We start from the raw sequence: 19,853 nt of genomic DNA, 5'->3' as shown, positions 1-19,853 counted from the left end.
CCTTCGCCGCTTGACACCCACAAAAAGCCACCCCTATTATAATTTTTATTATTATTATTATTATTATTATTATTATTACACCACCCAACAGACATGTAGTCCAATTAGAGGGTAGGAAAAACCAAAATCAGTATATTAATCTGTATTGAAGCACATCCCCTTTATGTCTCTAATAGTGCAGTTGAAAATATCGAGGGAAGGTAACTTATTAGAATTATGACACATCATGAAGAGCGGAGAAAATTTTTGCGTATTAGTGCGAGGAGTATCCATATAAAAAGTCAACTGATTTCTGGATGCCAGCCTAGGTACATGAAAATTAATTTTACCCAGCAGTTCAGGACAGTCGAAGACGTTGTTAATTAGTCGATGTAAAAAAATAAGGGAATGGCAAACGCGGCGATGCAAAAGACTGTCTACATTCCAACGACGTAACAGGTCATGTTGTGGATGGCCGTTCTCTGGATAAGTACCATCAACTTTGAAACTCAAGTACTTTAGAAGACGTCTTTGTATTTTCTCAAGATCCTCAATCTGTGACTTATAACCAGTAGACCAAACCACACTAGCATATTCCAATTTCGATCTCACGAAAGCAAAATACAAACGTTTCACAGTATCCGTATTATTGAAACTCCGAGAGTTTCTGATGACAAACCCAAGGGATCTAACCGATCTGGTAACCATGCCCTCAACATGATCTAAGAAGGATAAGTTAAAAATAAACTTAAGCAATATATTTGGACACCTGGACACTAATTTTTTGAACAGCCGTTGTATAAAATATAACGGATAACGTCCTTCTCTTACTAATCGAAAGTTACAATACCAGAAATAAAACGGAATATTTTGTAATTTTCTAAAATTTTTATATTTTATAATACAGAGCGCCCAGAAATGTGGTAGCAAGTTTTTCAATTGGTCCCGCAAGATGACACTTTTTTACAGAGACCTTTTTTATGCATGGCAACGCCGCTATCTAAATTGAGATAAATAAATGTCAAGAATTGTCAAACGTAAAACATTCAAATTTAAATTTTATTGAAAATGTTCAAATTGACCACCGTTATGCTCAATGCATAACTGAACCCTTCGAGCAACATCTCGACAAATTTTAGTGCACAAATCGGGGGTAAAAATTGTTCGGAAAACCTCCTTAACATAATCTTTTGAAAAAATTCAAAAATTGAATGTTGCAAGATTGAACAAATTTGGCTTTTCGAAAGTGCCATCTTGTGACACTTTGTGTAAAAGTTGCTACCACATTTCTGGGCGCACTGTACCAATTTCATTTTAAACAAATTTAGTGATTAGGGTCAGTTACCCTTCCTGCGAATATAATCGTGTCCTTAACCTTGATGTAGAAGATGAAGGGATGATCTGCGATGAAGTTCTTTGGGGTTACAATTTTAGCACTAAAAGGAACTGTCACAACTACAAATAATTAATATTGAAGAAACAACCTCATGAATTAATTTATTTAATACTTACTGACAAAAGTAGCTGCAGCGGCTTCTACACCTTCTTCACTGACATCAATGAAAGTTTTTTGGGCCACCTCGCTTACAATAAGATCTCCCTTTTCACCGGCAACTCCACTGAGGTCGGCTTCTTTCGCGTCGAAAATTTTTTGCACCCCCAACTACAAAAAGCAATTGGTTGTTGAATACAATTTATAAATAATTTGTGCTTCACGTTCTTTAAGATGTTTTTGAAGTTGATCGAAGTCTCGATTTTAAATTTGGGTAAAATTATGTTCAAGTACTCCGTTTTTAAAGTGTGCATCGGTGCGAAAACATTTTCTATTTGACTTTCGAGAGCTGCAAGTCCGTCTCTCTCTTTTGGTAAAACGATCATCATCGAGGCTTCATTTCCTTTGAATGGCAACTCCAAGAACTCTGCTTTCAAATGGGGACACTCATAATAATTAAAATACACTTCAAAATGTCGAAGACCATCAACTTGTACAATTTCGGTAGCTGTTTTGTAAAAATTTAATTTTCCACTTGAAGCTAGAGGGAAAGGTGAAGACCAGTTGGCTTTAAAATAAAGAGCATTTATTAAAACTGCTCTAGTATATTGATCTAATGACTTGTAATCGATCAAGTCGTGAATTTTATCATTCGTGTGCTTCTCGACCCAACTGTTCATTGTTTTGGCAGCTTGAACACTCTGCGTGAAGTCTATAGTGTCTGTATCAGCGTAATAAACTTGAGCTGCTGCCTTCTTAAACTCTTCCTTGATCGAAAAATCTTTCTTCACGTACATTTTATTCGCCGTGTGAAGAGTATACAAATCGTTGCCTTTCAACTTTGGAAGCAACGATTTGATTGCAGACTCGACTGTTTCTTTGTCATCGGGAAGGTGTAAAGCAGTTCGGAGTTCTTGTGCTGTCTCATCTTTGCAACCCGACTGAAGCAAAGCTAGAACAGTTTCAGCAGAAAGTGGACTCACCAAGAAATTGCCTTTCTCGGTTTGGGAAATTTGCTAAAACTCAAATTTGTAGAAGAAATTTTTAAAATTTTTAACTCACTTTGTATACTGCAGGAGTGAAGAGGTTATTGGCTTTGGTGAATTCTTGCACAGCAGCATTTTCAGCCAGAGCCAAAAAAACACTTAGGAGAAATACTGTTAAACATTTCATCTTGACCCAGGCGAAGATGAAGGCACACTTGTTTCCACGAAGCTTATATACTAAGCGAAATGGTGTTGTTTGTGTTTTTTGGAAGATAAGAGATATCTTACATACATTTTTATTCCTCTAGTAACAAAAGTTCAAGGCAATTAATGAAGATTGTTTATTTGAAATAATTAAGAATTATTTACGAGTATGTCTGAAGAAACACCAAAAAACTGTATTGGTTATTATCTGTTCGTTCGGCAAAATATATTTGTTGATTTTTCTTGGAAAAAAAATTGTAGAGATAAATTCATTAATAAACAACAAATTGTGATAAGCGGCAAACATTTTCCTTAAAATTATTTTGTATTATCTTGATGGTAATTTAAACAAATTTGCAAGTTGAAATTAGTCAATTATGGCGACTAATAACTATACTTGGCCTAAATATGTTGAATCAATAAATCTAAAGAAATTTAACATAAATATAATATTCACTTAACAATTCATTTAACAACGTTTCTTTTCTTATAAATTACTTCTCCGGTAGAAATCAGGCGAATCGTACGTGCTTACGTTGTGGACTTTTCCAACAAAAACAAACACCCCTTTGACTTTTACGTAGAATACAAAGAGATGAAAAGCTTTGAATCATTTGGGCTCTTTGGAAGATGCACTCGATGGATGTGGATGTACTGAGGATTCAATCAGTCACGTTCAAATATTTTTTTAATAAACCATTTACTATTGTGACCAAGAACTCCTACGCCCACTTAACTAACCGACACAAAACTTGTTTGCAAAATTTTGTCAATAATCACGTCTCCTTTATTCCCTGCAAGACGGCTAAAGTCGGCTGTGTCCTTTTGGAATGCTTCGCTCGCACCCATCTACAACACTTTCCCTAAGTTATGCTCCCCAGCTCAACTTTCTTACCTCTTTTAAAAGGTTTTTAACATCGATTGTAGTTTCACTCTGGAAAATGGGTAAAGCCACGTTGACGTATTCGAATGTCATATTACAAGGACGAAGAGCCTTTTCGATTTGGTTTTCGAGCGGGGGCAACCCTCTCATTTTGTTGGGTAGAATTATTGTCATGGAAGCATCTTCACCTTGGAATGGTACTTCCAAAAACTTGCTGTCTAAACTCTTACTCTCGTAGTACAGGAATTGCCCACTCCTGTGCATGATTCAGATCGTTGTGACTCCGACGGAAGTGTCAAAAGCATCTCCCACCGTAGCGTAAGAGCGGACAAAAGGTTGGGCCCACTTTGCTTTGAAGTACACCGCATTTATCAAAACCGCAGTAGTTTCGTTATTTAGATCGTCAGATGTGGCCACATCCTTGATGTCTTGACGGGTTTGATTCTTCACCCAATTATTTAGAGTTTCTACTGCACCACGCTCGCTGAAATTGATATTTTCCACCTCTGCGTTGTAAACCTCGCTTGCCAACTTCTTGTATTTTGATTTGACCACCAACCGGTCTTTGACGTAGATCTTGTTCGCCAAATGGAGAGTGTAATTCCGTAACTCGGTCAATAATGGAAGTGACACATTGTACACATCTCTAACAACTTCTTTATTGTTTGGCATATGTATCGCTCTGCTGATTTCTGTAACAGTGTCAGGTCTGGCACCTAAATGGGCTAAAGACGTGATGATTTGTGTCGACAATGGACTTACCACGAATGGTTGTTGCTGAGAGTCAAGACCCTCTAAAAATTCTTTTTGTTGGTACTTTTTATTACGAAAAACTCCTTGGTACTACTTGCTTTGCAAAATGAAGAAGAAAAGAGTTTGTTTAAGTCTGCTAGGATCACTTCTTCAGCTGTGGAGCTGCAAAATGCGAACAAAAAATGATCAGAATCTTCATTTCTGGGAGCACGTTTGTATTGAACGCCAAATGAAGAATGTGCACACGATGTAAGAAGTTACAATCTGTCGTCAGCTGGGGTCAAGTATTTAGATAAATAAGTTAATTATTTCAGTCGCAAAATTCGCAAACTGGACAAAATATTTTTAACAGTGTTTATTTGGAATTAACTGTGACAAAAACTTGAAGAAATCGTGTATTTTTTTGCCTCAGACACAGGTTTCTTCTTCTAAGATCCCTTAGACTAGAAATACAAGCAAATATTTTAGATTTTTGGTTGCTATTGCAGATTTACTTTCTATTAAGTAAACACTAGCTAAAGACATTGAAGAAAATACAAGGAAAAGTTTTATTGGTTCTCAGTATTTATTTGCATAATAAAAAAATTCGGACTCAAAATTGATTCCCATTTTAACAGAACTTTAAAGGAAGTTCAATAAATCAAACGAAATATCTTTTATTTGACAAATTATACACACACAATCACACTTCCTGTTTCATAAAATATTTGACAGTTGATGAAGGCCACACGTTATAAAATATTGGGTGATTCAAATTGATTGTGGATAAATATGGCAACTATGTGCGAACATTTATGTGGCAACCGTGTGGATGGGGTAGAGTTGACAATTGTATGACATTTCATATGCGTGCGTTTGATTTTGTGCGCGACTATGAACTGTTAAAGAAATGTCAACTCTATCCCACTCACACAGTTGCCACATAAATTTTCATACATAGTTGCCAGTTTTATCCACAATCATTTTGAATCACTCAATACTAATACTTTTACTAATATCATTCTGTTCACGTTGGGAAGAACAGCTGTGGTGCAAATGACTGACCTGTTACTATGACAACTCATATGAAAGTTAATGCCAAATATGTGCGATTTGCACCACTAATGTTCAGTCTAACGTGAACAGGTTAGAATCGAAAATTACAGTATCAGAAACAAAACGAAATATTTTGTAATATCATAAAATCTAATACATATTACATAAATAACAATTTCATTTGATAAAAATTTAGTGTTTAGGGTCAGTTACCCTACCTGCGAATATAATCGTGCCCTTAACCTTAATGTAGAAGATGAAAGGATGATCTGCAATGAAGTTCTTTGAGGCTTCAAGTCTAGCGCTAGGAGGAACTGGTATAACTACAAATTAATTAATATTGAACAAAACACCATATAAATTAATTTACTTAATACTTACCGACAAAAGTAGCTGCAGCGGCTTCTACACCTTCTTCACTGACATCAATGAAAGTTTTTTGGGCCACCTCGCTTACAATAAGATCTCCCTTTTCACCGGCAACTCCACTAAGGTCGGCTTCTTTCTCGTCGAAAATTTTTTGCACCCCCATCTACAAAAAGCAATTGGTTATTAAATACAATTTAATAATTTGTCCCTCACGTTCTTTAAGATATTTTTGAAGTTGATTGAAGTTTCGATTCTAAATTTGGGTAAAAATACGTTCAAGTATTCTGTTTTTAAAGTGTGCATCGGTGCGAAAACATTTTCTATTTGATTTTCGAGAGCTGGAAGTCCGTCTCTTGCTTTTGGTAAGACGATCATCATCGAAGCTTCGTGCCCAAGGAATGGCAACTCCAAGAATTCTGCTTTCAAATGGGGACACTCATAATAATTAAAATATACTTCGAAGTGTCGAAGAGCATCAACTTGTACAATGTCGGTGGCAGTTTTGTAAAAACTTATATTTCCACTGTCAGCTAGAGGGAATGGAGAAGACCAGTTTGCTTTAAAATAAAGAGCATTTATTAAAACTGCTCTAGTGTATTCATCTAAAGAATTGGAATCGATCAAGTCGTGAATTTTATCGTTCGTGTGCTTTTCCACCCAACTGTTCATTGTTTTGGCAGCTTGAACACTCTGTGTGAAATCTATAGTGTCTGTGTCAGCGTAAAAAACTTGAGTTGCTGCTTTCTTAAACCCTTCCTTGATCGAAAACTCTTTCTTCACGTACATTTTATTCGCCGTGTGAAGAGTATACAAATCGTTGCCTTTCAACTTTGGAAGCAACGATTTGATTGCTGACTCGACTGTTTCTTGGTCATTGGGAAGGTGTAAAGCAGTTCGGAGTTCTTGTGCCGTTTCATTTTTGCAACCCGACTGAAGCAAAGCTAGAACAGTTTCAGCAGAAAGTGGACTCACCAAGAAATTGCCTTGCTTGATTTGGGAAATTTGCTAAAACTCAAATTTGTAGAAGAAGTTTTTCAATTTTTAACTCACTTTGTAGATGACAGGAGTGAAGAGATTGTTGGCTTTGGTGAATTCTTGCACAGAAGCATTTTCAGCCACAGCTAAAGTCACACTTAGAAGAAGTATGGTTAAACATTTCATTTTGTTCCAGACGAAGATTTGATGACCAATACATAAACTTGTTTCAACAAACCTTTATTTGTGTTTCTTATTTGGAAGATAAGAGATACCCTATCTACGTTTATTCTCTTAGTAACAAAAGTTCAAGGGCAAAAGCAGTTAATGAAGACTGTTTATTTGGAATAAGTAAGAATTAATTGTGGCTGAGGAAACAGCGAAAAACTGTATTGGGTATTATCTGTTCGTTCGGCAAACTACTATTGTTGAAGTTTCTTGAAAAAAGGTGCATGAGATAAATTCACAAATATTAACCAATAAACTCTGGTAGGCGGCAAACATTTTTCCTATAATTATTTTGTATTATCTCTCGATGTTACTCTAAACACATTTGCAAGTTAGAATTACTTAACTGGCAAAGCTTGTTTTCATTCTAACTGGAGTTCAAAGACAATAACAGTCTTAAGGATGACTATTTCTTTACAAATATACTTCGCCTAAAGCCTATAAAAACGAACCTACAAATTTAAAAGAAGCTTATCTTAGATAAGACTTCATTTTGTATTTATAAGACAAATACATAGTGATAAAGCGTTTCTCTTAACAACTTTTCTTGTTTCTAGATTCCTTCTCCATATGTTCAGAAATCAGATGAATCGTACGTGGCTACGTTGTGGACTTTTCCAACAAAAACAAACACTCCTTTGATTTTTACACAAAGGGATGAAACGCTTTGAACCATTTGGACTTTTCAGGAGATGCACTCGATGGAACTGAATATACTGAAGGTTCAATCAATCTGAACCACCTACCCCTACTTCAGTAACCAGAAACTCCTACCCCTACTTCAGTAACCTGCATAAAACTCTTTTTTTCACTGCTAGTGATAAAGTCTAGCTTTATCGGTTGTCGTAGAACACTGAGAAGTTTCGTTTTTCTACGTTGGCCCAGTGACAGGTAAATAATTTTTTATTATTAACCAGTGGTGAATAATGGAACAACCGTCACCTAGCAACGAAAGATTGTCCTCTGTGTCATTGGTTAACGTAGACGATTTTCATATCAACTGTCAAGAAGTGACAACTCGGACCCGTCGCATCCGACAAAATAATTTGATTAATAATTATTATCAGAAAGGGTTTTAACGTATCTAATAGTGAAAAAAAATAGTATACAGGCTGTTTGAAAATTGCTAGTACAAAAAAAAACTGGTAATTGGTGATGGTGAGTTGAAGTCATCGGCAAAAAAAAATTCTAATAAAAATCCTCTAGTTTTCGAGATAAAAATGACTAAAAATTGGGTTAAAATTGTTAGTGCGGCACTGAGTTAAGGTATTTTAAAAAGATACTTCACGTTGTTTAGCAATAATGAAATAAAAAATTTGATGTTCTTAAACTGTCAATCTGTGGTTGCCAAGATCTTGCAAAAAAATATAAATTTTTCATATTGTTGTATAGTCCTTCGTTATCACGCTTGGTTACCAAGGTTTAAAAAATATTGCCCCGCCTGAGGCGTAGAATATGTAGGGATAGGATTACTTTATCCATTTTGTTTTAAAAAATTAAAAATTGGTTTCTTGGATTTCTTAGGGCTTCCAGATGCCACAGTTTTTTTTTGTACTAGTAATTTTCAAACACCCTGTATAAACCACGGTGGAGAAATCCCTTATAGCCTTCGCGCCTTACAACCCTCGGCGCGCCTCGGGCTCTAATTTTGGCGCTCTGGCTATAATCATGAACTTCTCCACCTTGGTATATAATATACTATTTTCCACTATTAGTCTCAAAAAGCTTCATTATTGACTCTCGAACCGACCCCAGAAGTAGAATTGCTCTCCCAAGGTTAATAATAATTTTCATTATTAACCTAGGTGAATAATGAACAGCCCGTCACCTAGCAACGAAAGATTTTCGTTGATTTCATTGGTTAACGTAGACGATTTTCATAGCAACCGTTGAAAAATGAGAACTCGGATCGTCGCATCGGAAAAATAATTTAATTAATAATTATTATCCGACAGGATTTTAACGTATCTAGTAGTGGAAAAAATAGTATATAAATCCCGGTGAAGAAGTCTCTTATAGCCTTCGCGCCTTAGAACCCTCGGCACGTCTCGAGCTCTAATCTTGGGGCTCTGGCAATAATCATGAACTTCTTCACCTTGGTGTATAATATACTATTGTAAAATTTTGTCAATTTGATAATTGACAAAATTTTACAATAGTGATCGTCTCCCTTATTTCATGCAAGACTACTGAAATCGGCTTTTTTCTTTTAGAATGCTTCGTTTACACCCTTTCCGAGTTATAGCCCCCGATTTCAACTTCCTTACCTCTTTTAAAATGTTTTTAACGTCGATTGTAGTTTCACTCTGGAAAATGGGTAAAGCCACACAACTTCCCTCTCTTATTAATCGATCAGAAATAAAACGAAATATTTTGTAATTCCGTAAATTTTTAATATTGCACAAATAAAAATTTCATTTTAAAGAAATTTAGTGTTTAGGGTCAGTTACCCTTCCTGCGAATATAATCGTGTCCTTAACCTTGATATAGAAGATGAAGGGATGATCTGCATTAAAGATCTTTGGGGTTCCAAGTTTAGCGCTAATAGGAACTGCTACATCTACAACTAAATATTGAACAAACCACCCCATAAATTAATTTATTTAAAACTCACGGACATACGTAGCTGCAGCGGCTTCTACACCATCTTCACTGACATCAATGAAAGTTTTTTGGGCCACCTCGTTTACAATAAGATCTCCCTTTTCACCGGCAACTCCACTAAGGTCGGCTTTTTTCTCGTCGAAAATTTTGTTCACCCCCAACTACAAAAGGCATTTGGTTATTTAATACAGTTTTAGTTATTTAAGATATAAGCGTAAAAAGTTTTCCTTTATTGCACGAACGGGTTTAAAATACGACCGAGGTACGAGGGAGTATTTTAAAGGGTGTGAGTGCAACAAAGGAACTTTTTACACGTATGTCTTACAACATTTTATCTACGATCGTGAGATCATCGCACCGGTTTCAATATAAATTTGTATAAAATAATTATCATTGATTCAATATTTAATAAATAACCAAAGTCGTTTGAGAACCACGTTGTTTAGCAACCTACTTCTAAACAATGTTTCCAACAAATTGAATTGTTGTACATATTGTGACAGTTCTGTGCCATAAAAGCCTGCACTAAAAGTTTTATGGCACGATTCCGTCAGTTTCACTAAACGTGAACTTTGACAACGATTTTTAGTGCAAAAAGTGCCTACTTTTTACACGATCGTAGATAAAATAATTTATCACTCACGTTTTTTAAAATTTTCTTGAAGTTGATTAAAGTCTCGATTTTAAATTTGGGTAAAACTACGTTCAAGTATTCTGTTTTTAAAGTGTGCATCGGTGCGAAAACATTTTCTATTTGATTTTCGAGAGCTGCAAGCCCGTCTCTCTCTTTTGGTAAAACGATCATCATCGAGGCCTCATTTCCCTTGAATGGCAACTCCAAGAATTCTGCTTTCAAATGAGGACACTCATAATAATTAAAATACACTTCGTATTGTCGGAGACCATCAACTTGTACAATGTCGGTGGCAGTTTTGTAAAAACTTATATTTCCACTTGCAAATAGAGGAAATGGAGAAGACCAGTTTGCTTTAAAATAAAGAGCATTTATCAAAATTGCCCTAGTATCTTCATCTAAAGAATTGGAATCGATCAAATTGTGGATCTTATCGTTCGTGTGCTTCTCTACCCAAGTGTTTATTATGTTAGCAGCTGGAACATTTTGTGTGAAGTCTATAGTGTCTGTATCAGCGTAATAAACTTGAGCTGCTGCCTTCTTAAACTCTTCCTTGATCGGAAAATCTTTCTTCACGTACATTTTATTCGCCGTGTGAAGAGTATACAAATCGCTGCCTTTCAACTTTGGAAGCAGCGATTTGATTGCAGACTCAACTGTTTCTTTGTCATCGGGAAGGTGTAAAGCAGTTCGGAGTTCTTGTGCAGTCTCATCTTTGCAACCCGACTGAAGGAAAGCCAGAACAGTTTCAGCAGAAAGTGGACTCACCAAGAAATTGCCTTTCTGGGTTTGGGAAATTTGCTAAAACTCAAATTTGTAGAAGAAAATTTTTCACGTTTTTAACACACTTTGTAGACGGCAGGAGTAAAAAGATTGTTGGCTTTTGTGAATTCTTGCACAGCAGCATTTTCAGCCAGAGCCAAATACACACTTAGAAGAAATACTGTTAAACATTTCATCTCGACACAGACAAAAACGAAGACACAAATACATAAACTTGTTTCAACGAAGCATATATACTAGAAGAAATGGTGTTATTTGTGTTTTTATATGGAAGATAAGAGATACCCCACCTTAGTAACAAAAGTTCAAGGACAAAAACAGTTAATTGTTTATTTGGAATAATTTAGAATTGATTAGGTCTGGAGATACAGTGAATGACTTTATTGTTTAATATCTGTTCGATCGCCTAATAGTTATTTATTATACAAGACGATTTCATTAATGTCATCGGAGACCGACTTATCGCGGAATCAGGAGATTCAAAATCTAAGAAATTCCTTTTTGAGAGGATTTCCATTGCCATTCAACGTGGAAACGCTCCAAGCATTCGGGGCACTTTTCCGGATTCGGCATTATTATCGGAAATTTTTGCTTTGTAAATTTAAAATGTCATGTAATAGACGATAAAATTGTATTTTATCTTCGAGAACGTTTTTTAGTTTAATTACGCTCGACAAGATAATTAAATTTTCTCCTCGTGTATAATATTATATTTTTTCTATGGCATTTGTATTTTATAATTAAAACATTTTTTAAATCATTACTAATCGTGTCAGGTTTTAAAATCTCTTTAGTATGAGCGTTGTTATGGCAATAATAGTATATTATGTTATGAGGAGCAAAAATGAAGTTTTATGTGCTGCGGCTGGTAGATTGGCTGCCGGACGCAGTGAGGCAGACAAACTAGCCAAAGCACATAAAACCATTTTTGCTCCGAATAACATATACTATTTTTTCTTCAAACCTTCATAACAAATTATTTAAGACATGTTAAGAAACCAGGCAGGAATTTCAAATGATTTAGCTAGTTTACTTTACTGCCGCTCATCAGCGCAGATAATAACTTCACGGACGCCATCAGCGGAGATAATAACTTTATCTGCCGCTCGTCAGCTCGTTAGATGGCATGACAATGAAGTGACACTTTAGCATTATCAATGCAGCAGGATAATGTCATAATTTACGGACGTTTGAAGAAAAACATTTTTATTACATTAACATCTTGAGTATGAACGTTGTTAGGGTAAAAAAAAAATAATTACTTGATTTACCCTTTCTGTTAAAGTAGCACTTTATCTACCCTTGCGGTTAAAATGCTACTTGACCTTTTGATTTGAAAAGATAAAAGCACACTTTAATATCCGATGTAGCAAAAATGTATTTGTTGATGTTTTTTGGAAATAAAAATGCAGGAGGCAAGTTAATTAATATCAAATAATGAAATCTGATAAACCACTAATATTTTTTATTATACATAATATGTATCATCTTGTATTATTTGATCCTATTTAAAACAAAATTTCAAGTCAGAATGAGCTAACTAGCTGTGCTTGTGCTCTTTGAAACTGGAGTTCAAAGACAGTAACAGCTTTAAGGACGACTGTTTGTTCAAAATTCTACTTTTTTTAAATATACTGAACCAACAAATCTCAAAGATGTTTAATTTAAGCGCTACATTTGGACACAAATTTTGTGAACACCTGTTATATAAATTGTAACAGACAATTTCCCTCTCTTACTAATCGAAAGTTACAATACAAGAAAAGAAAAACGAAATATTTTGTAATTTCGCAAAATTTTTATATTTTATAATTAGAAGTTCGTTTAAAACCAATTTAGTGTGTAGGGTCAGTTACCCTTCCTGCGAATATAATCGTATCTTTAACCTTGATGTAGAAGATGAAGGGATGATCTGCGATGAAGTTCTTTGGAGTTCCATCTATAGCGCTATCAGGAATTCTTATCACTACAAATTTATATTGAACATATCACCCCATAAATGAATTTAGTTAATACTCACAGATAAGAGTAGCTGCAGCGGCTTCGACACCTTCTTCACTGACATCAATGAAAGTTTTTTGGGCCACCTCATCTACAATAAGATCTCCCTTTTCACCGGCTATTCCACTAAGGTCGGCTTCTACCTCGCCGAAAATTTTTTTCACTCCCAACTAAAAAGAAAGCAATTGGTTTTTTAGTTCAATTTAATAATTTGTCACCCACTTTCTTTAAAATATTCTTGAAGTTCAATGAAGTCTCAATTCTAAATTTGGGCAAGAATACGTTCAAGTATTCTGGTTTTAAAGTGTGCATCGGTGCAAAAACATTTTCTATTTGATTTTCGAGAGCTGCAAGTCCGTCTCTCTCTTTTGGTAAAACGATCATCATCGAGGCTTCGTTTCCTTTGAATGGCAACTCTAAGAATTCTGCTTTCAAATGGGGACACTCATAATAATTAAAATATACTTCGAAGTGTTGAAGAGCGTTAACTTGTGCAATGTCGGTGGCTGTTTTGTAAAAACTCATATTTCCACTTTCAGTTAGAAGGAATGGGGAAGACCAGTTTGCTTTAAAATAAAGAGCATTTATTAAAACTGCTCTGGTGTCTTCATCTAATAAGTTGGAATCGATCAAGTTGTGGATTTTGTCGTTCGTCTGCTTCTCTACCCAACTGTTCATTATTTTAGCAGCTTGATCACTCGGCTTGAAGTTTATAGTGTCTGTATCAGCGTAATATAATTGAGTTGCTGCTTTCTTAAACCCTTCCTTGATCGAAAAATCTTTCTTCACGTACAGTTTATTCGCCGTGTGAAGAGTATATAAATCGCTGCCTTTCAACTTTGGAAGCAACGATTTGATTGCAGACTCGACTGTTTCTTTGTCATCGGGAAGGTGTAAAGCAGTTCGGAGTTCTTGTGCCGTCTCATCTTTGCAACCCGACTGAAGCAAAGCTAGAACAGTTTCAGCAGAAAGGGGACTCACCAAGAAATTGCCTTTCTGGGTTTGGGAAATTTGCTAAAACTCAAATTTGTAAAAGAAAATTTTTCAAATTTTTAACTCACTTTGTAAACAGCAGGAGTGAAAAGATTGTTGGCTTTTGTGAATTCTTGCACAGCATCTTCAGCCTGAGCCAAAAACACACTTAGAAGAAATATTGTTAAACATTTCATCTTGGCCCAGACGAAGCCTTGATACACTTGTTTCAACGAAGCGTATATACTACGACAAATGGTGTTATTTGTGTTGTTATATGGAAGATAAGAGATACCCTAGCAAAGTTTATTCTCCTAGAAACAAAAGTTCATGGACAAAAGCAGTTAATTGTTTATTTGGAATAATTTAGAATTAATTATGTCTGGAGATACAGCGAAAGACTGTATTGGTTAATATCTCTTCGATCGGCAAAATATATTTGTTTTTGTTTTTTTGAAATAAAAGTACAGGAGATAAGTTCTTTAATATCAAACAATGAACTCTGATAAACCACAAATATTTTTGATTACATTATTTTGTATTCTTTTGATCGTATTTAAAACAAATTTGCAAGCAGAAGTAGCTAACTGGCTGTGCTTGTACTTCTTGTAACTGGTGCTCCAAGACAGTGACAGTCTTAAGGACGAGTATTTGTTTACAATTATACTTCTCTTAAAGATATTGAACTAACAAAGCTAAAAGAACTTTCATTTAAGTAAAACCTATGGACACTTGGACACATATTTTTTGAATGCCCGTTATATAATATAACAAACACAATTTCACTCTCTTAGTAATGGAAAGTTACAGTATAAGAAATAAAATTGAAAAATTCTGTAATTTCGTATAATTTTAATATTGCACAAATGACTTAAATTCATTAGAAACAGATTTAATGTTTGGGGTCAGTTACCCTCCCTGCGAATATAACTGTGTCCTTAACCTTGATGTAGAAGATGAAGGGATGATCTGCGATGAAGTTCTTTGGGGTTCCACGTCTGCTATCAGGAACTGCTATAGCTACAAATTTATATTGAACATATCACCCCATAAATGAATTTATTTAATACTCACAGACAAGAGTAGCTGCAGCGGCTTCTACACCTTCTTCACTGACATCAATGAAAGTTTTTTGGGCCACTTCATCTACAATAAGATCTCCCTTTTTACCGGCAACTCCACTGAGGTCGGCTTCTTGCGCGTCGAAAATTTTTTTCACTCCCAACTACAAAATGCAATTGATTATTTAATACAATTTTAATAATATATCACCCACTTTCTTTAAAATATTCTTGAAGTTTAGTGAACTCTCGATTCTAAATTTGGGTAAGATTACATTTAAGAATTCTGGTTTTAAAGTGTGCATCGGTGCGAAAACATTTTCTATTTGACTTTCGAGAGCTGCAAGTCCATCTCTCTCTTTTGGTAAAACGATCATCATCGAGGCTTCGTTTCCTTTGAATGGCAACTCCAAGAATTCTGCTTTCAAATGGGGACACTCATAATAATTAAAATACACTTCGTATTGTCGGAGACCATCAACTTGTACAATGTCGGTGGCAGTTTTGTAAAAACTTATATTTCCACTTGCAAATAGAGGGAATGGGGAAGACCAGTTTGCTTTAAAATAAAGAGCATTTATCAAAATTGCCCTAGTATATTCATCTAAAGAATTGGAATCGATCAAGTTGTGGATTTTATCGTTCGTGTGCTTCTCTACCCAACTGTTCATTGTTTTGGCAGCCTGAACACTCTGTGTGAAGTCTATAGTGTCTGTGTCAGCGTAATAAACTTGAGCTGCTGCCTGCTTAAATTCTTCCTTGATCGCAAAATCTTTCTTCACGTACATTTTATTCGCCGTATGAAGAGTATACAAATCGCTGCCTTTCAATTTTGGAAGCAACGATTTGATTGCAGACTCGACTGTTTCTTGGTCATCGGGAAGGTGTAAAGCAGTTCGGAGTTCTTGTGCTGTCTCATCTTTGCAACCCGACTGAAGCAAAGCTAGAACAGTTTCAGCAGAAAGTGGACTCACCAAGAAATTACCTTTCTCGGTTTGGGAAATTTGCTAAAACTCAAATTTATAGAAGAGATTTTTAAAACTTTCAACTTACTTTGTAGACAGCTGGAGTGAATAGATTGTTGGCCTTGGTGAATTCTTGCACAACTGTATTTGCAGCCAGAGCTAAAGACAAAACTAGTGGAAATGCAACTAAGCACTTCATGTTGACTCAAACAAAGACTTGATCACTAATACGAGTGTATACGTTTGCTTTAATGAGATTTATATAATCGTAAATATGTTGTCATTAGTGGGTTTTTGTTTATTTGGAAGATAAGACATACCGTTTGTTCTCTTAGTAACAAGAGTTCAAGAACAACTGCAGTCAATAATAGTTATTTAAGATATCTATATACCTATTAATACGTGAAGGAAAAGCTTTGTACCCTTTTTTAAGCAAACTGTGCGCACGGAGGAGTGTGAAATTTGGCATAGTTAAAGGTTATATGGAGGAGAAGTGCAGAAAGATAAAAATGTATGTATAATATACAGGGTGTCGCCAAAACAAAGACGAGTCCATAGCTCCCTTATTTATAGGAGGATTTTAATTATCTGTACACCAAGTTAAATGGTTGTGAATAGACTACAAAATGGCCTATTAAATTCACGTAAAGCCCCAAGGGCTTCAACGTTAAACTGTCAAAAAAAAAAATTTTCACATATAAACGCATACTTTTTTTAGTAATTCTGATAGAGATTTTTATTCTGAAAACAACGATGTATGACATGTATTATCTCAAATAAGAAAAAAAAAATAACGCTAGGTACCTTTTGAAACAAACGACGAGCACCAAGCGAGAAGCTATCAAAATTCATTACAATGTAAATTAAGTTATCTGGAAAAACAAATGACAAATAACAACATATGGGATTGCGCAGAGCGCAGTTTAAGCATCGACGATAGTAGCGTTTATAAAACTTTTTTTTTTTTTATTTTTGGTATGTATGATACATTGTTCTTTTCAGAATAAAAATCTCTATCACAATTGTTAAAACATTATGTGTTCGCATTAAAATTTTTTTTTTGACAGTTTAGCCTTCAAGCCCTTGGGACTACGGGGCGTATTCTATAACTGCTCCACTAAATTTTAAATCCCGTTAAATTAAGTTGTCATAGCAATGACCAATCAGGGCTTGAAATTTTAAATTTTAAAGGGCCCTAAAATTTTAACGCCCCTTTAAAAATTACAGAATACGCCCCTATATGTGATTTTATTAGAGCTTTTTGTAGCCTATTCACAACAATTTAATTTCGTGTATAAATAATTAAAATCCTCCGATAAATAAGGGAGTTATGGACTCATCTTCTTTTTTGGGAACACCTGTATGTTACAAATACCTACATTAAATCAAATTAAATAAAACATTCATTGTTTACGTTCATACACTGTAAAAAATTAGGGGACTAAACGTGGAGTGAATTTGAGCGAATGCGGAGTGGATGATTTGTAATTGATTTAATCCCCCCGCAGTGAAATCCACTCCAAGAGAGAGTTTATTTACATTATTTATAAAAAAAAAACTTTTCGAAGTGAAATACAAAATTCTTTGACTTTTAGTGGTTTACCACCACATAAGTTAGTATTAAAAGTTAATTGCATCGTTTTACTGATCAGAAACTTAAATACAATCATTTTTCCTATCGTTCGTATTTTTCAAATAGGTAATAGATAAAATTATTGTATAATGACGTATCTGTAAAAAGAAAAAATACAATGAATAACGGTCGAATTTCGACCGCTGGGCGACCTCTAGTAAGTATAAAAAGCTATCCTCTATTGCACGAATGGGTTTAAAATACGGCCGAGGTACGAGGGAGTATTTTAAAGGATGTGAGTGCACCTAAGGAACTTTTTACACGTATGTCTTACAACATATTATCTACGATCGTGAGATCATCGCACCGGTTTCAACCTAAATTTGTATAAAATAATTATCGTTGATTCAATATTTTATGAATAGCCAAAGTCGTTTGAAAACCACATCGTTGAGCAACCTATTTCTAAACAGTGTTTCCAACAAATTGTATTGTCGTATTCTGACAGTTCTGTGCCATAAAAGCGTGCACTAAAAATTTTATGGCACGATTTCGTCAGTTCACTAAACGTCAACTTTGACAACGATTTTTAGTGCAAAAAGTGCCTACTTTTTACACGATCGTAGATAAAGATTGTTTATTTACAATCAAGGAAACACTGCTTGCAGATATTGAAGAAAATATACTTAGTCAAACATTCGTTTACCTTATTACGTGTACGAACGATAAAATTTATTTGCTGGTGTTAATTTACCGAATGTGTTATTTTGTTGTCTCAATCTCGAGACTCTTGCGTAGTTATCAATAAAAAATAAAAAATAAAGATATTTATTGTCAGTGTAAATTTAAAATAGAGTTCAGTCCAAACTAAAAATGTGCAATTTTCGCACTTCTACGCGGTGGGATTTGTAACTCGCCCTGCGAAGACAATAACACCGTGTATCTTAATGTAGAAGATAAAGGGGTGATTCGCTTTGAACATCTTGATCGACTTAGGTGGTCCACTCAGCGGTATAGCAATTACTACAAGCACAACATCAATTGCACATTTGGAAACTCGTACAACCTCTTACAATAATAATCAGCGGCAGCAGCTTCCACTCCCTGTTCTGCCACATCTATAAAAGTCTTCTGTGCGATTTTGTCTATGATCAAGTCACCTTTCTTCCCAGCAATCCCACTCAAATCAGCTTGGCTCTGGTCAAACGCCTTATTAACGCCCATCTAGAACACAACCTTGACACTTTGCACCTCTTCATCTGTACTCACCTTCTTCAGCACACTCTTGAAATTGGTGGTGGTCTCGATTTTGAATCTAGGCAAGAACACGGTGACAGTCTCTTTGGAAAACTCTTGAGCCATGAACACTTTGTCTATCTGTCGTTCGAGCTGAACCAATCCGTTCTTCCTATTGGGCAGGACCACCACCATCGAAGCTTGTCCTCCTTCGAACGGCAACTCTAGGAATTTCGCCTTTAAAGAAGTGTTCTCGACGAAGTTGAAGGGTTTCTGGTAGTGGCGCATCAGGTCGAGTTGGACCACTTCACCGGAGAGAAGAGTGAAGTTATTCTTAAAGGAGTAGGCCACTGGGAACGCCTGCGACCAGTTTGCTTTGAAGTAAAGAGCGTTCAAAAGGACGGTTTTTGTCCTGTCGTTGAGATCTTGAGGACTGACCAAGTTGTGGATTTTATTCCTGGTCTGGTTCTCGACCCATGCGTTCATGGTCTGGGCGGCTTTTTGCTTTCTGCTAAATTCTATCGATTCTGATTCTGTGCCGAAAACATCTCTGGCTAGATTCTTGAATTGAGGGTTTATCTCAAAGTCCGACTTGACGTAGATCTTGTTAGCCATGTTGAGGGTGTAGTTCTGGGTTTGTGTCAGCGCTGGAAGAACTGCAGAGATGGAGGCTTCGATCTTCGCCTGGTCTAGGGGCAAGCCCAGCGCTTGGACAATCTCCTGCGCGGTCTCGCCTTTGCATCCCGATTGCACCAGAGCTAGGATGGTCTCAGTGCAAAAGGGACTCACCAAAAAATTTCCATCCGTTGTTTTGGAAACTCTCTAAAATGTGAGCGTCTTCGGGGATTTCCAAACAAAACCACTCACCTTGTAAACGGATGCGCTGAATTGGGTGTTGGACAAAACGAATTCTTGTAAAGAGACATCACTTGCGCTCACCGCCGCCACAAACAAACCAACGAGCAAAACTTGCATTGCGTAAATTCCAGATCGGAATGACGCTCTTAAGCCAACACAACGAGTTTAGTGAAGTTGTAGGTCATGGGAGGTCACACGACGCTGATACGACACAGGAATTGGTTTTACCCACACTTGTTTTATTTATTGCAACTGATAAACA

The 19,853-nt window shown here is 35.8% G+C and overlaps 4 protein-coding genes across 4 annotated transcripts; all 4 read right to left on the bottom strand.

Moving 5' to 3' along the window:
- Positions 1–847: 847 nt before the first annotated feature.
- LOC138138573 (uncharacterized) lies at positions 848–11,170 on the bottom strand. Its single transcript, XM_069058559.1, has 11 exons — positions 10,991–11,170; positions 10,152–10,943; positions 9,519–9,669; positions 9,336–9,464; positions 3,891–4,260; positions 3,557–3,800; positions 2,534–2,761; positions 1,696–2,487; positions 1,492–1,642; positions 1,284–1,434; positions 848–884 (listed from the first exon to the last, which is right to left on the bottom strand). The coding sequence occupies exons 1-10, from the start codon at positions 11,099–11,101 to the stop codon at positions 1,304–1,306; spliced, it is 3,099 nt and encodes a 1,032-aa protein (XP_068914660.1). The 5' UTR covers positions 11,102–11,170; the 3' UTR covers positions 848–884; positions 1,284–1,303.
- LOC138139019 (serine protease inhibitor 42Dd-like) lies at positions 4,938–6,943 on the bottom strand. Its single transcript, XM_069059175.1, has 4 exons — positions 6,752–6,943; positions 5,915–6,706; positions 5,714–5,864; positions 4,938–5,655 (listed from the first exon to the last, which is right to left on the bottom strand). The coding sequence occupies exons 1-4, from the start codon at positions 6,860–6,862 to the stop codon at positions 5,525–5,527; spliced, it is 1,185 nt and encodes a 394-aa protein (XP_068915276.1). The 5' UTR covers positions 6,863–6,943; the 3' UTR covers positions 4,938–5,524.
- Positions 11,171–12,368: 1,198 nt separating the features above from the next.
- On the bottom strand, positions 12,369–19,817 carry LOC138138569 (uncharacterized). The gene is made up of 7 exons (XM_069058556.1): positions 19,601–19,817; positions 18,767–19,555; positions 18,545–18,721; positions 13,988–14,194; positions 13,149–13,940; positions 12,946–13,096; positions 12,369–12,891 (listed from the first exon to the last, which is right to left on the bottom strand). The coding sequence occupies exons 1-7, from the start codon at positions 19,706–19,708 to the stop codon at positions 12,761–12,763; spliced, it is 2,355 nt and encodes a 784-aa protein (XP_068914657.1). The 5' UTR covers positions 19,709–19,817; the 3' UTR covers positions 12,369–12,760.
- Positions 14,240–16,165, bottom strand: LOC138139021 (serine protease inhibitor 42Dd-like). The gene is made up of 4 exons (XM_069059177.1): positions 16,013–16,165; positions 15,175–15,966; positions 14,973–15,123; positions 14,240–14,918 (listed from the first exon to the last, which is right to left on the bottom strand). Exons 1-4 carry the CDS (start codon positions 16,121–16,123, stop codon positions 14,791–14,793), a joined length of 1,182 nt encoding a protein of 393 aa, XP_068915278.1. The 5' UTR covers positions 16,124–16,165; the 3' UTR covers positions 14,240–14,790.
- Positions 19,818–19,853: the final 36 nt, after the last annotated feature.

This window comes from Tenebrio molitor, chromosome 9 (genome assembly GCF_963966145.1).
Source record: "Tenebrio molitor chromosome 9, icTenMoli1.1, whole genome shotgun sequence".
Lineage (NCBI taxonomy): Eukaryota > Metazoa > Arthropoda > Insecta > Coleoptera > Tenebrionidae > Tenebrio > Tenebrio molitor.
This window is presented reverse-complemented; position numbering and strand designations above follow the sequence as displayed.

Coding starts and splice junctions, on each gene's coding strand:
- LOC138139019 (XM_069059175.1), bottom strand. CDS start 6,862: ATGAAATGTTTAACCATACTTCTTCTAAGTGTGACTTTAGCTGTGGCT. Junction 5,865..5,914: donor TCAAAAATATCTTAAAGAAC/GTGAGGGACAAA, acceptor TGCTTTTTGTAG/ATGGGGGTGCAAAAAATTTT. Junction 5,656..5,713: donor CGCTGCAGCTACTTTTGTCG/GTAAGTATTAAG, acceptor ATTAATTTGTAG/TTATACCAGTTCCTCCTAGC.
- LOC138138573 (XM_069058559.1), bottom strand. CDS start 11,101: ATGAAATGTTTAACAGTATTTCTTCTAAGTGTGTATTTGGCTCTGGCT. Junction 10,944..10,990: donor TTACTCCTGCCGTCTACAAA/GTGTGTTAAAAA, acceptor TTTGAGTTTTAG/CAAATTTCCCAAACCCAGAA. Junction 2,488..2,533: donor TCACTCCTGCAGTATACAAA/GTGAGTTAAAAA, acceptor TTTGAGTTTTAG/CAAATTTCCCAAACCGAGAA.
- LOC138139021 (XM_069059177.1), bottom strand. CDS start 16,123: ATGAAGTGCTTAGTTGCATTTCCACTAGTTTTGTCTTTAGCTCTGGCT. Junction 15,967..16,012: donor TCACTCCAGCTGTCTACAAA/GTAAGTTGAAAG, acceptor TTTGAGTTTTAG/CAAATTTCCCAAACCGAGAA. Junction 15,124..15,174: donor TCAAGAATATTTTAAAGAAA/GTGGGTGATATA, acceptor TGCATTTTGTAG/TTGGGAGTGAAAAAAATTTT.
- LOC138138569 (XM_069058556.1), bottom strand. CDS start 19,708: ATGCAAGTTTTGCTCGTTGGTTTGTTTGTGGCGGCGGTGAGCGCAAGT. Junction 18,722..18,766: donor TCAAGAGTGTGCTGAAGAAG/GTGAGTACAGAT, acceptor GTTGTGTTCTAG/ATGGGCGTTAATAAGGCGTT. Junction 12,892..12,945: donor CGCTGCAGCTACTCTTATCT/GTGAGTATTAAC, acceptor ATAAATTTGTAG/TGATAAGAATTCCTGATAGC.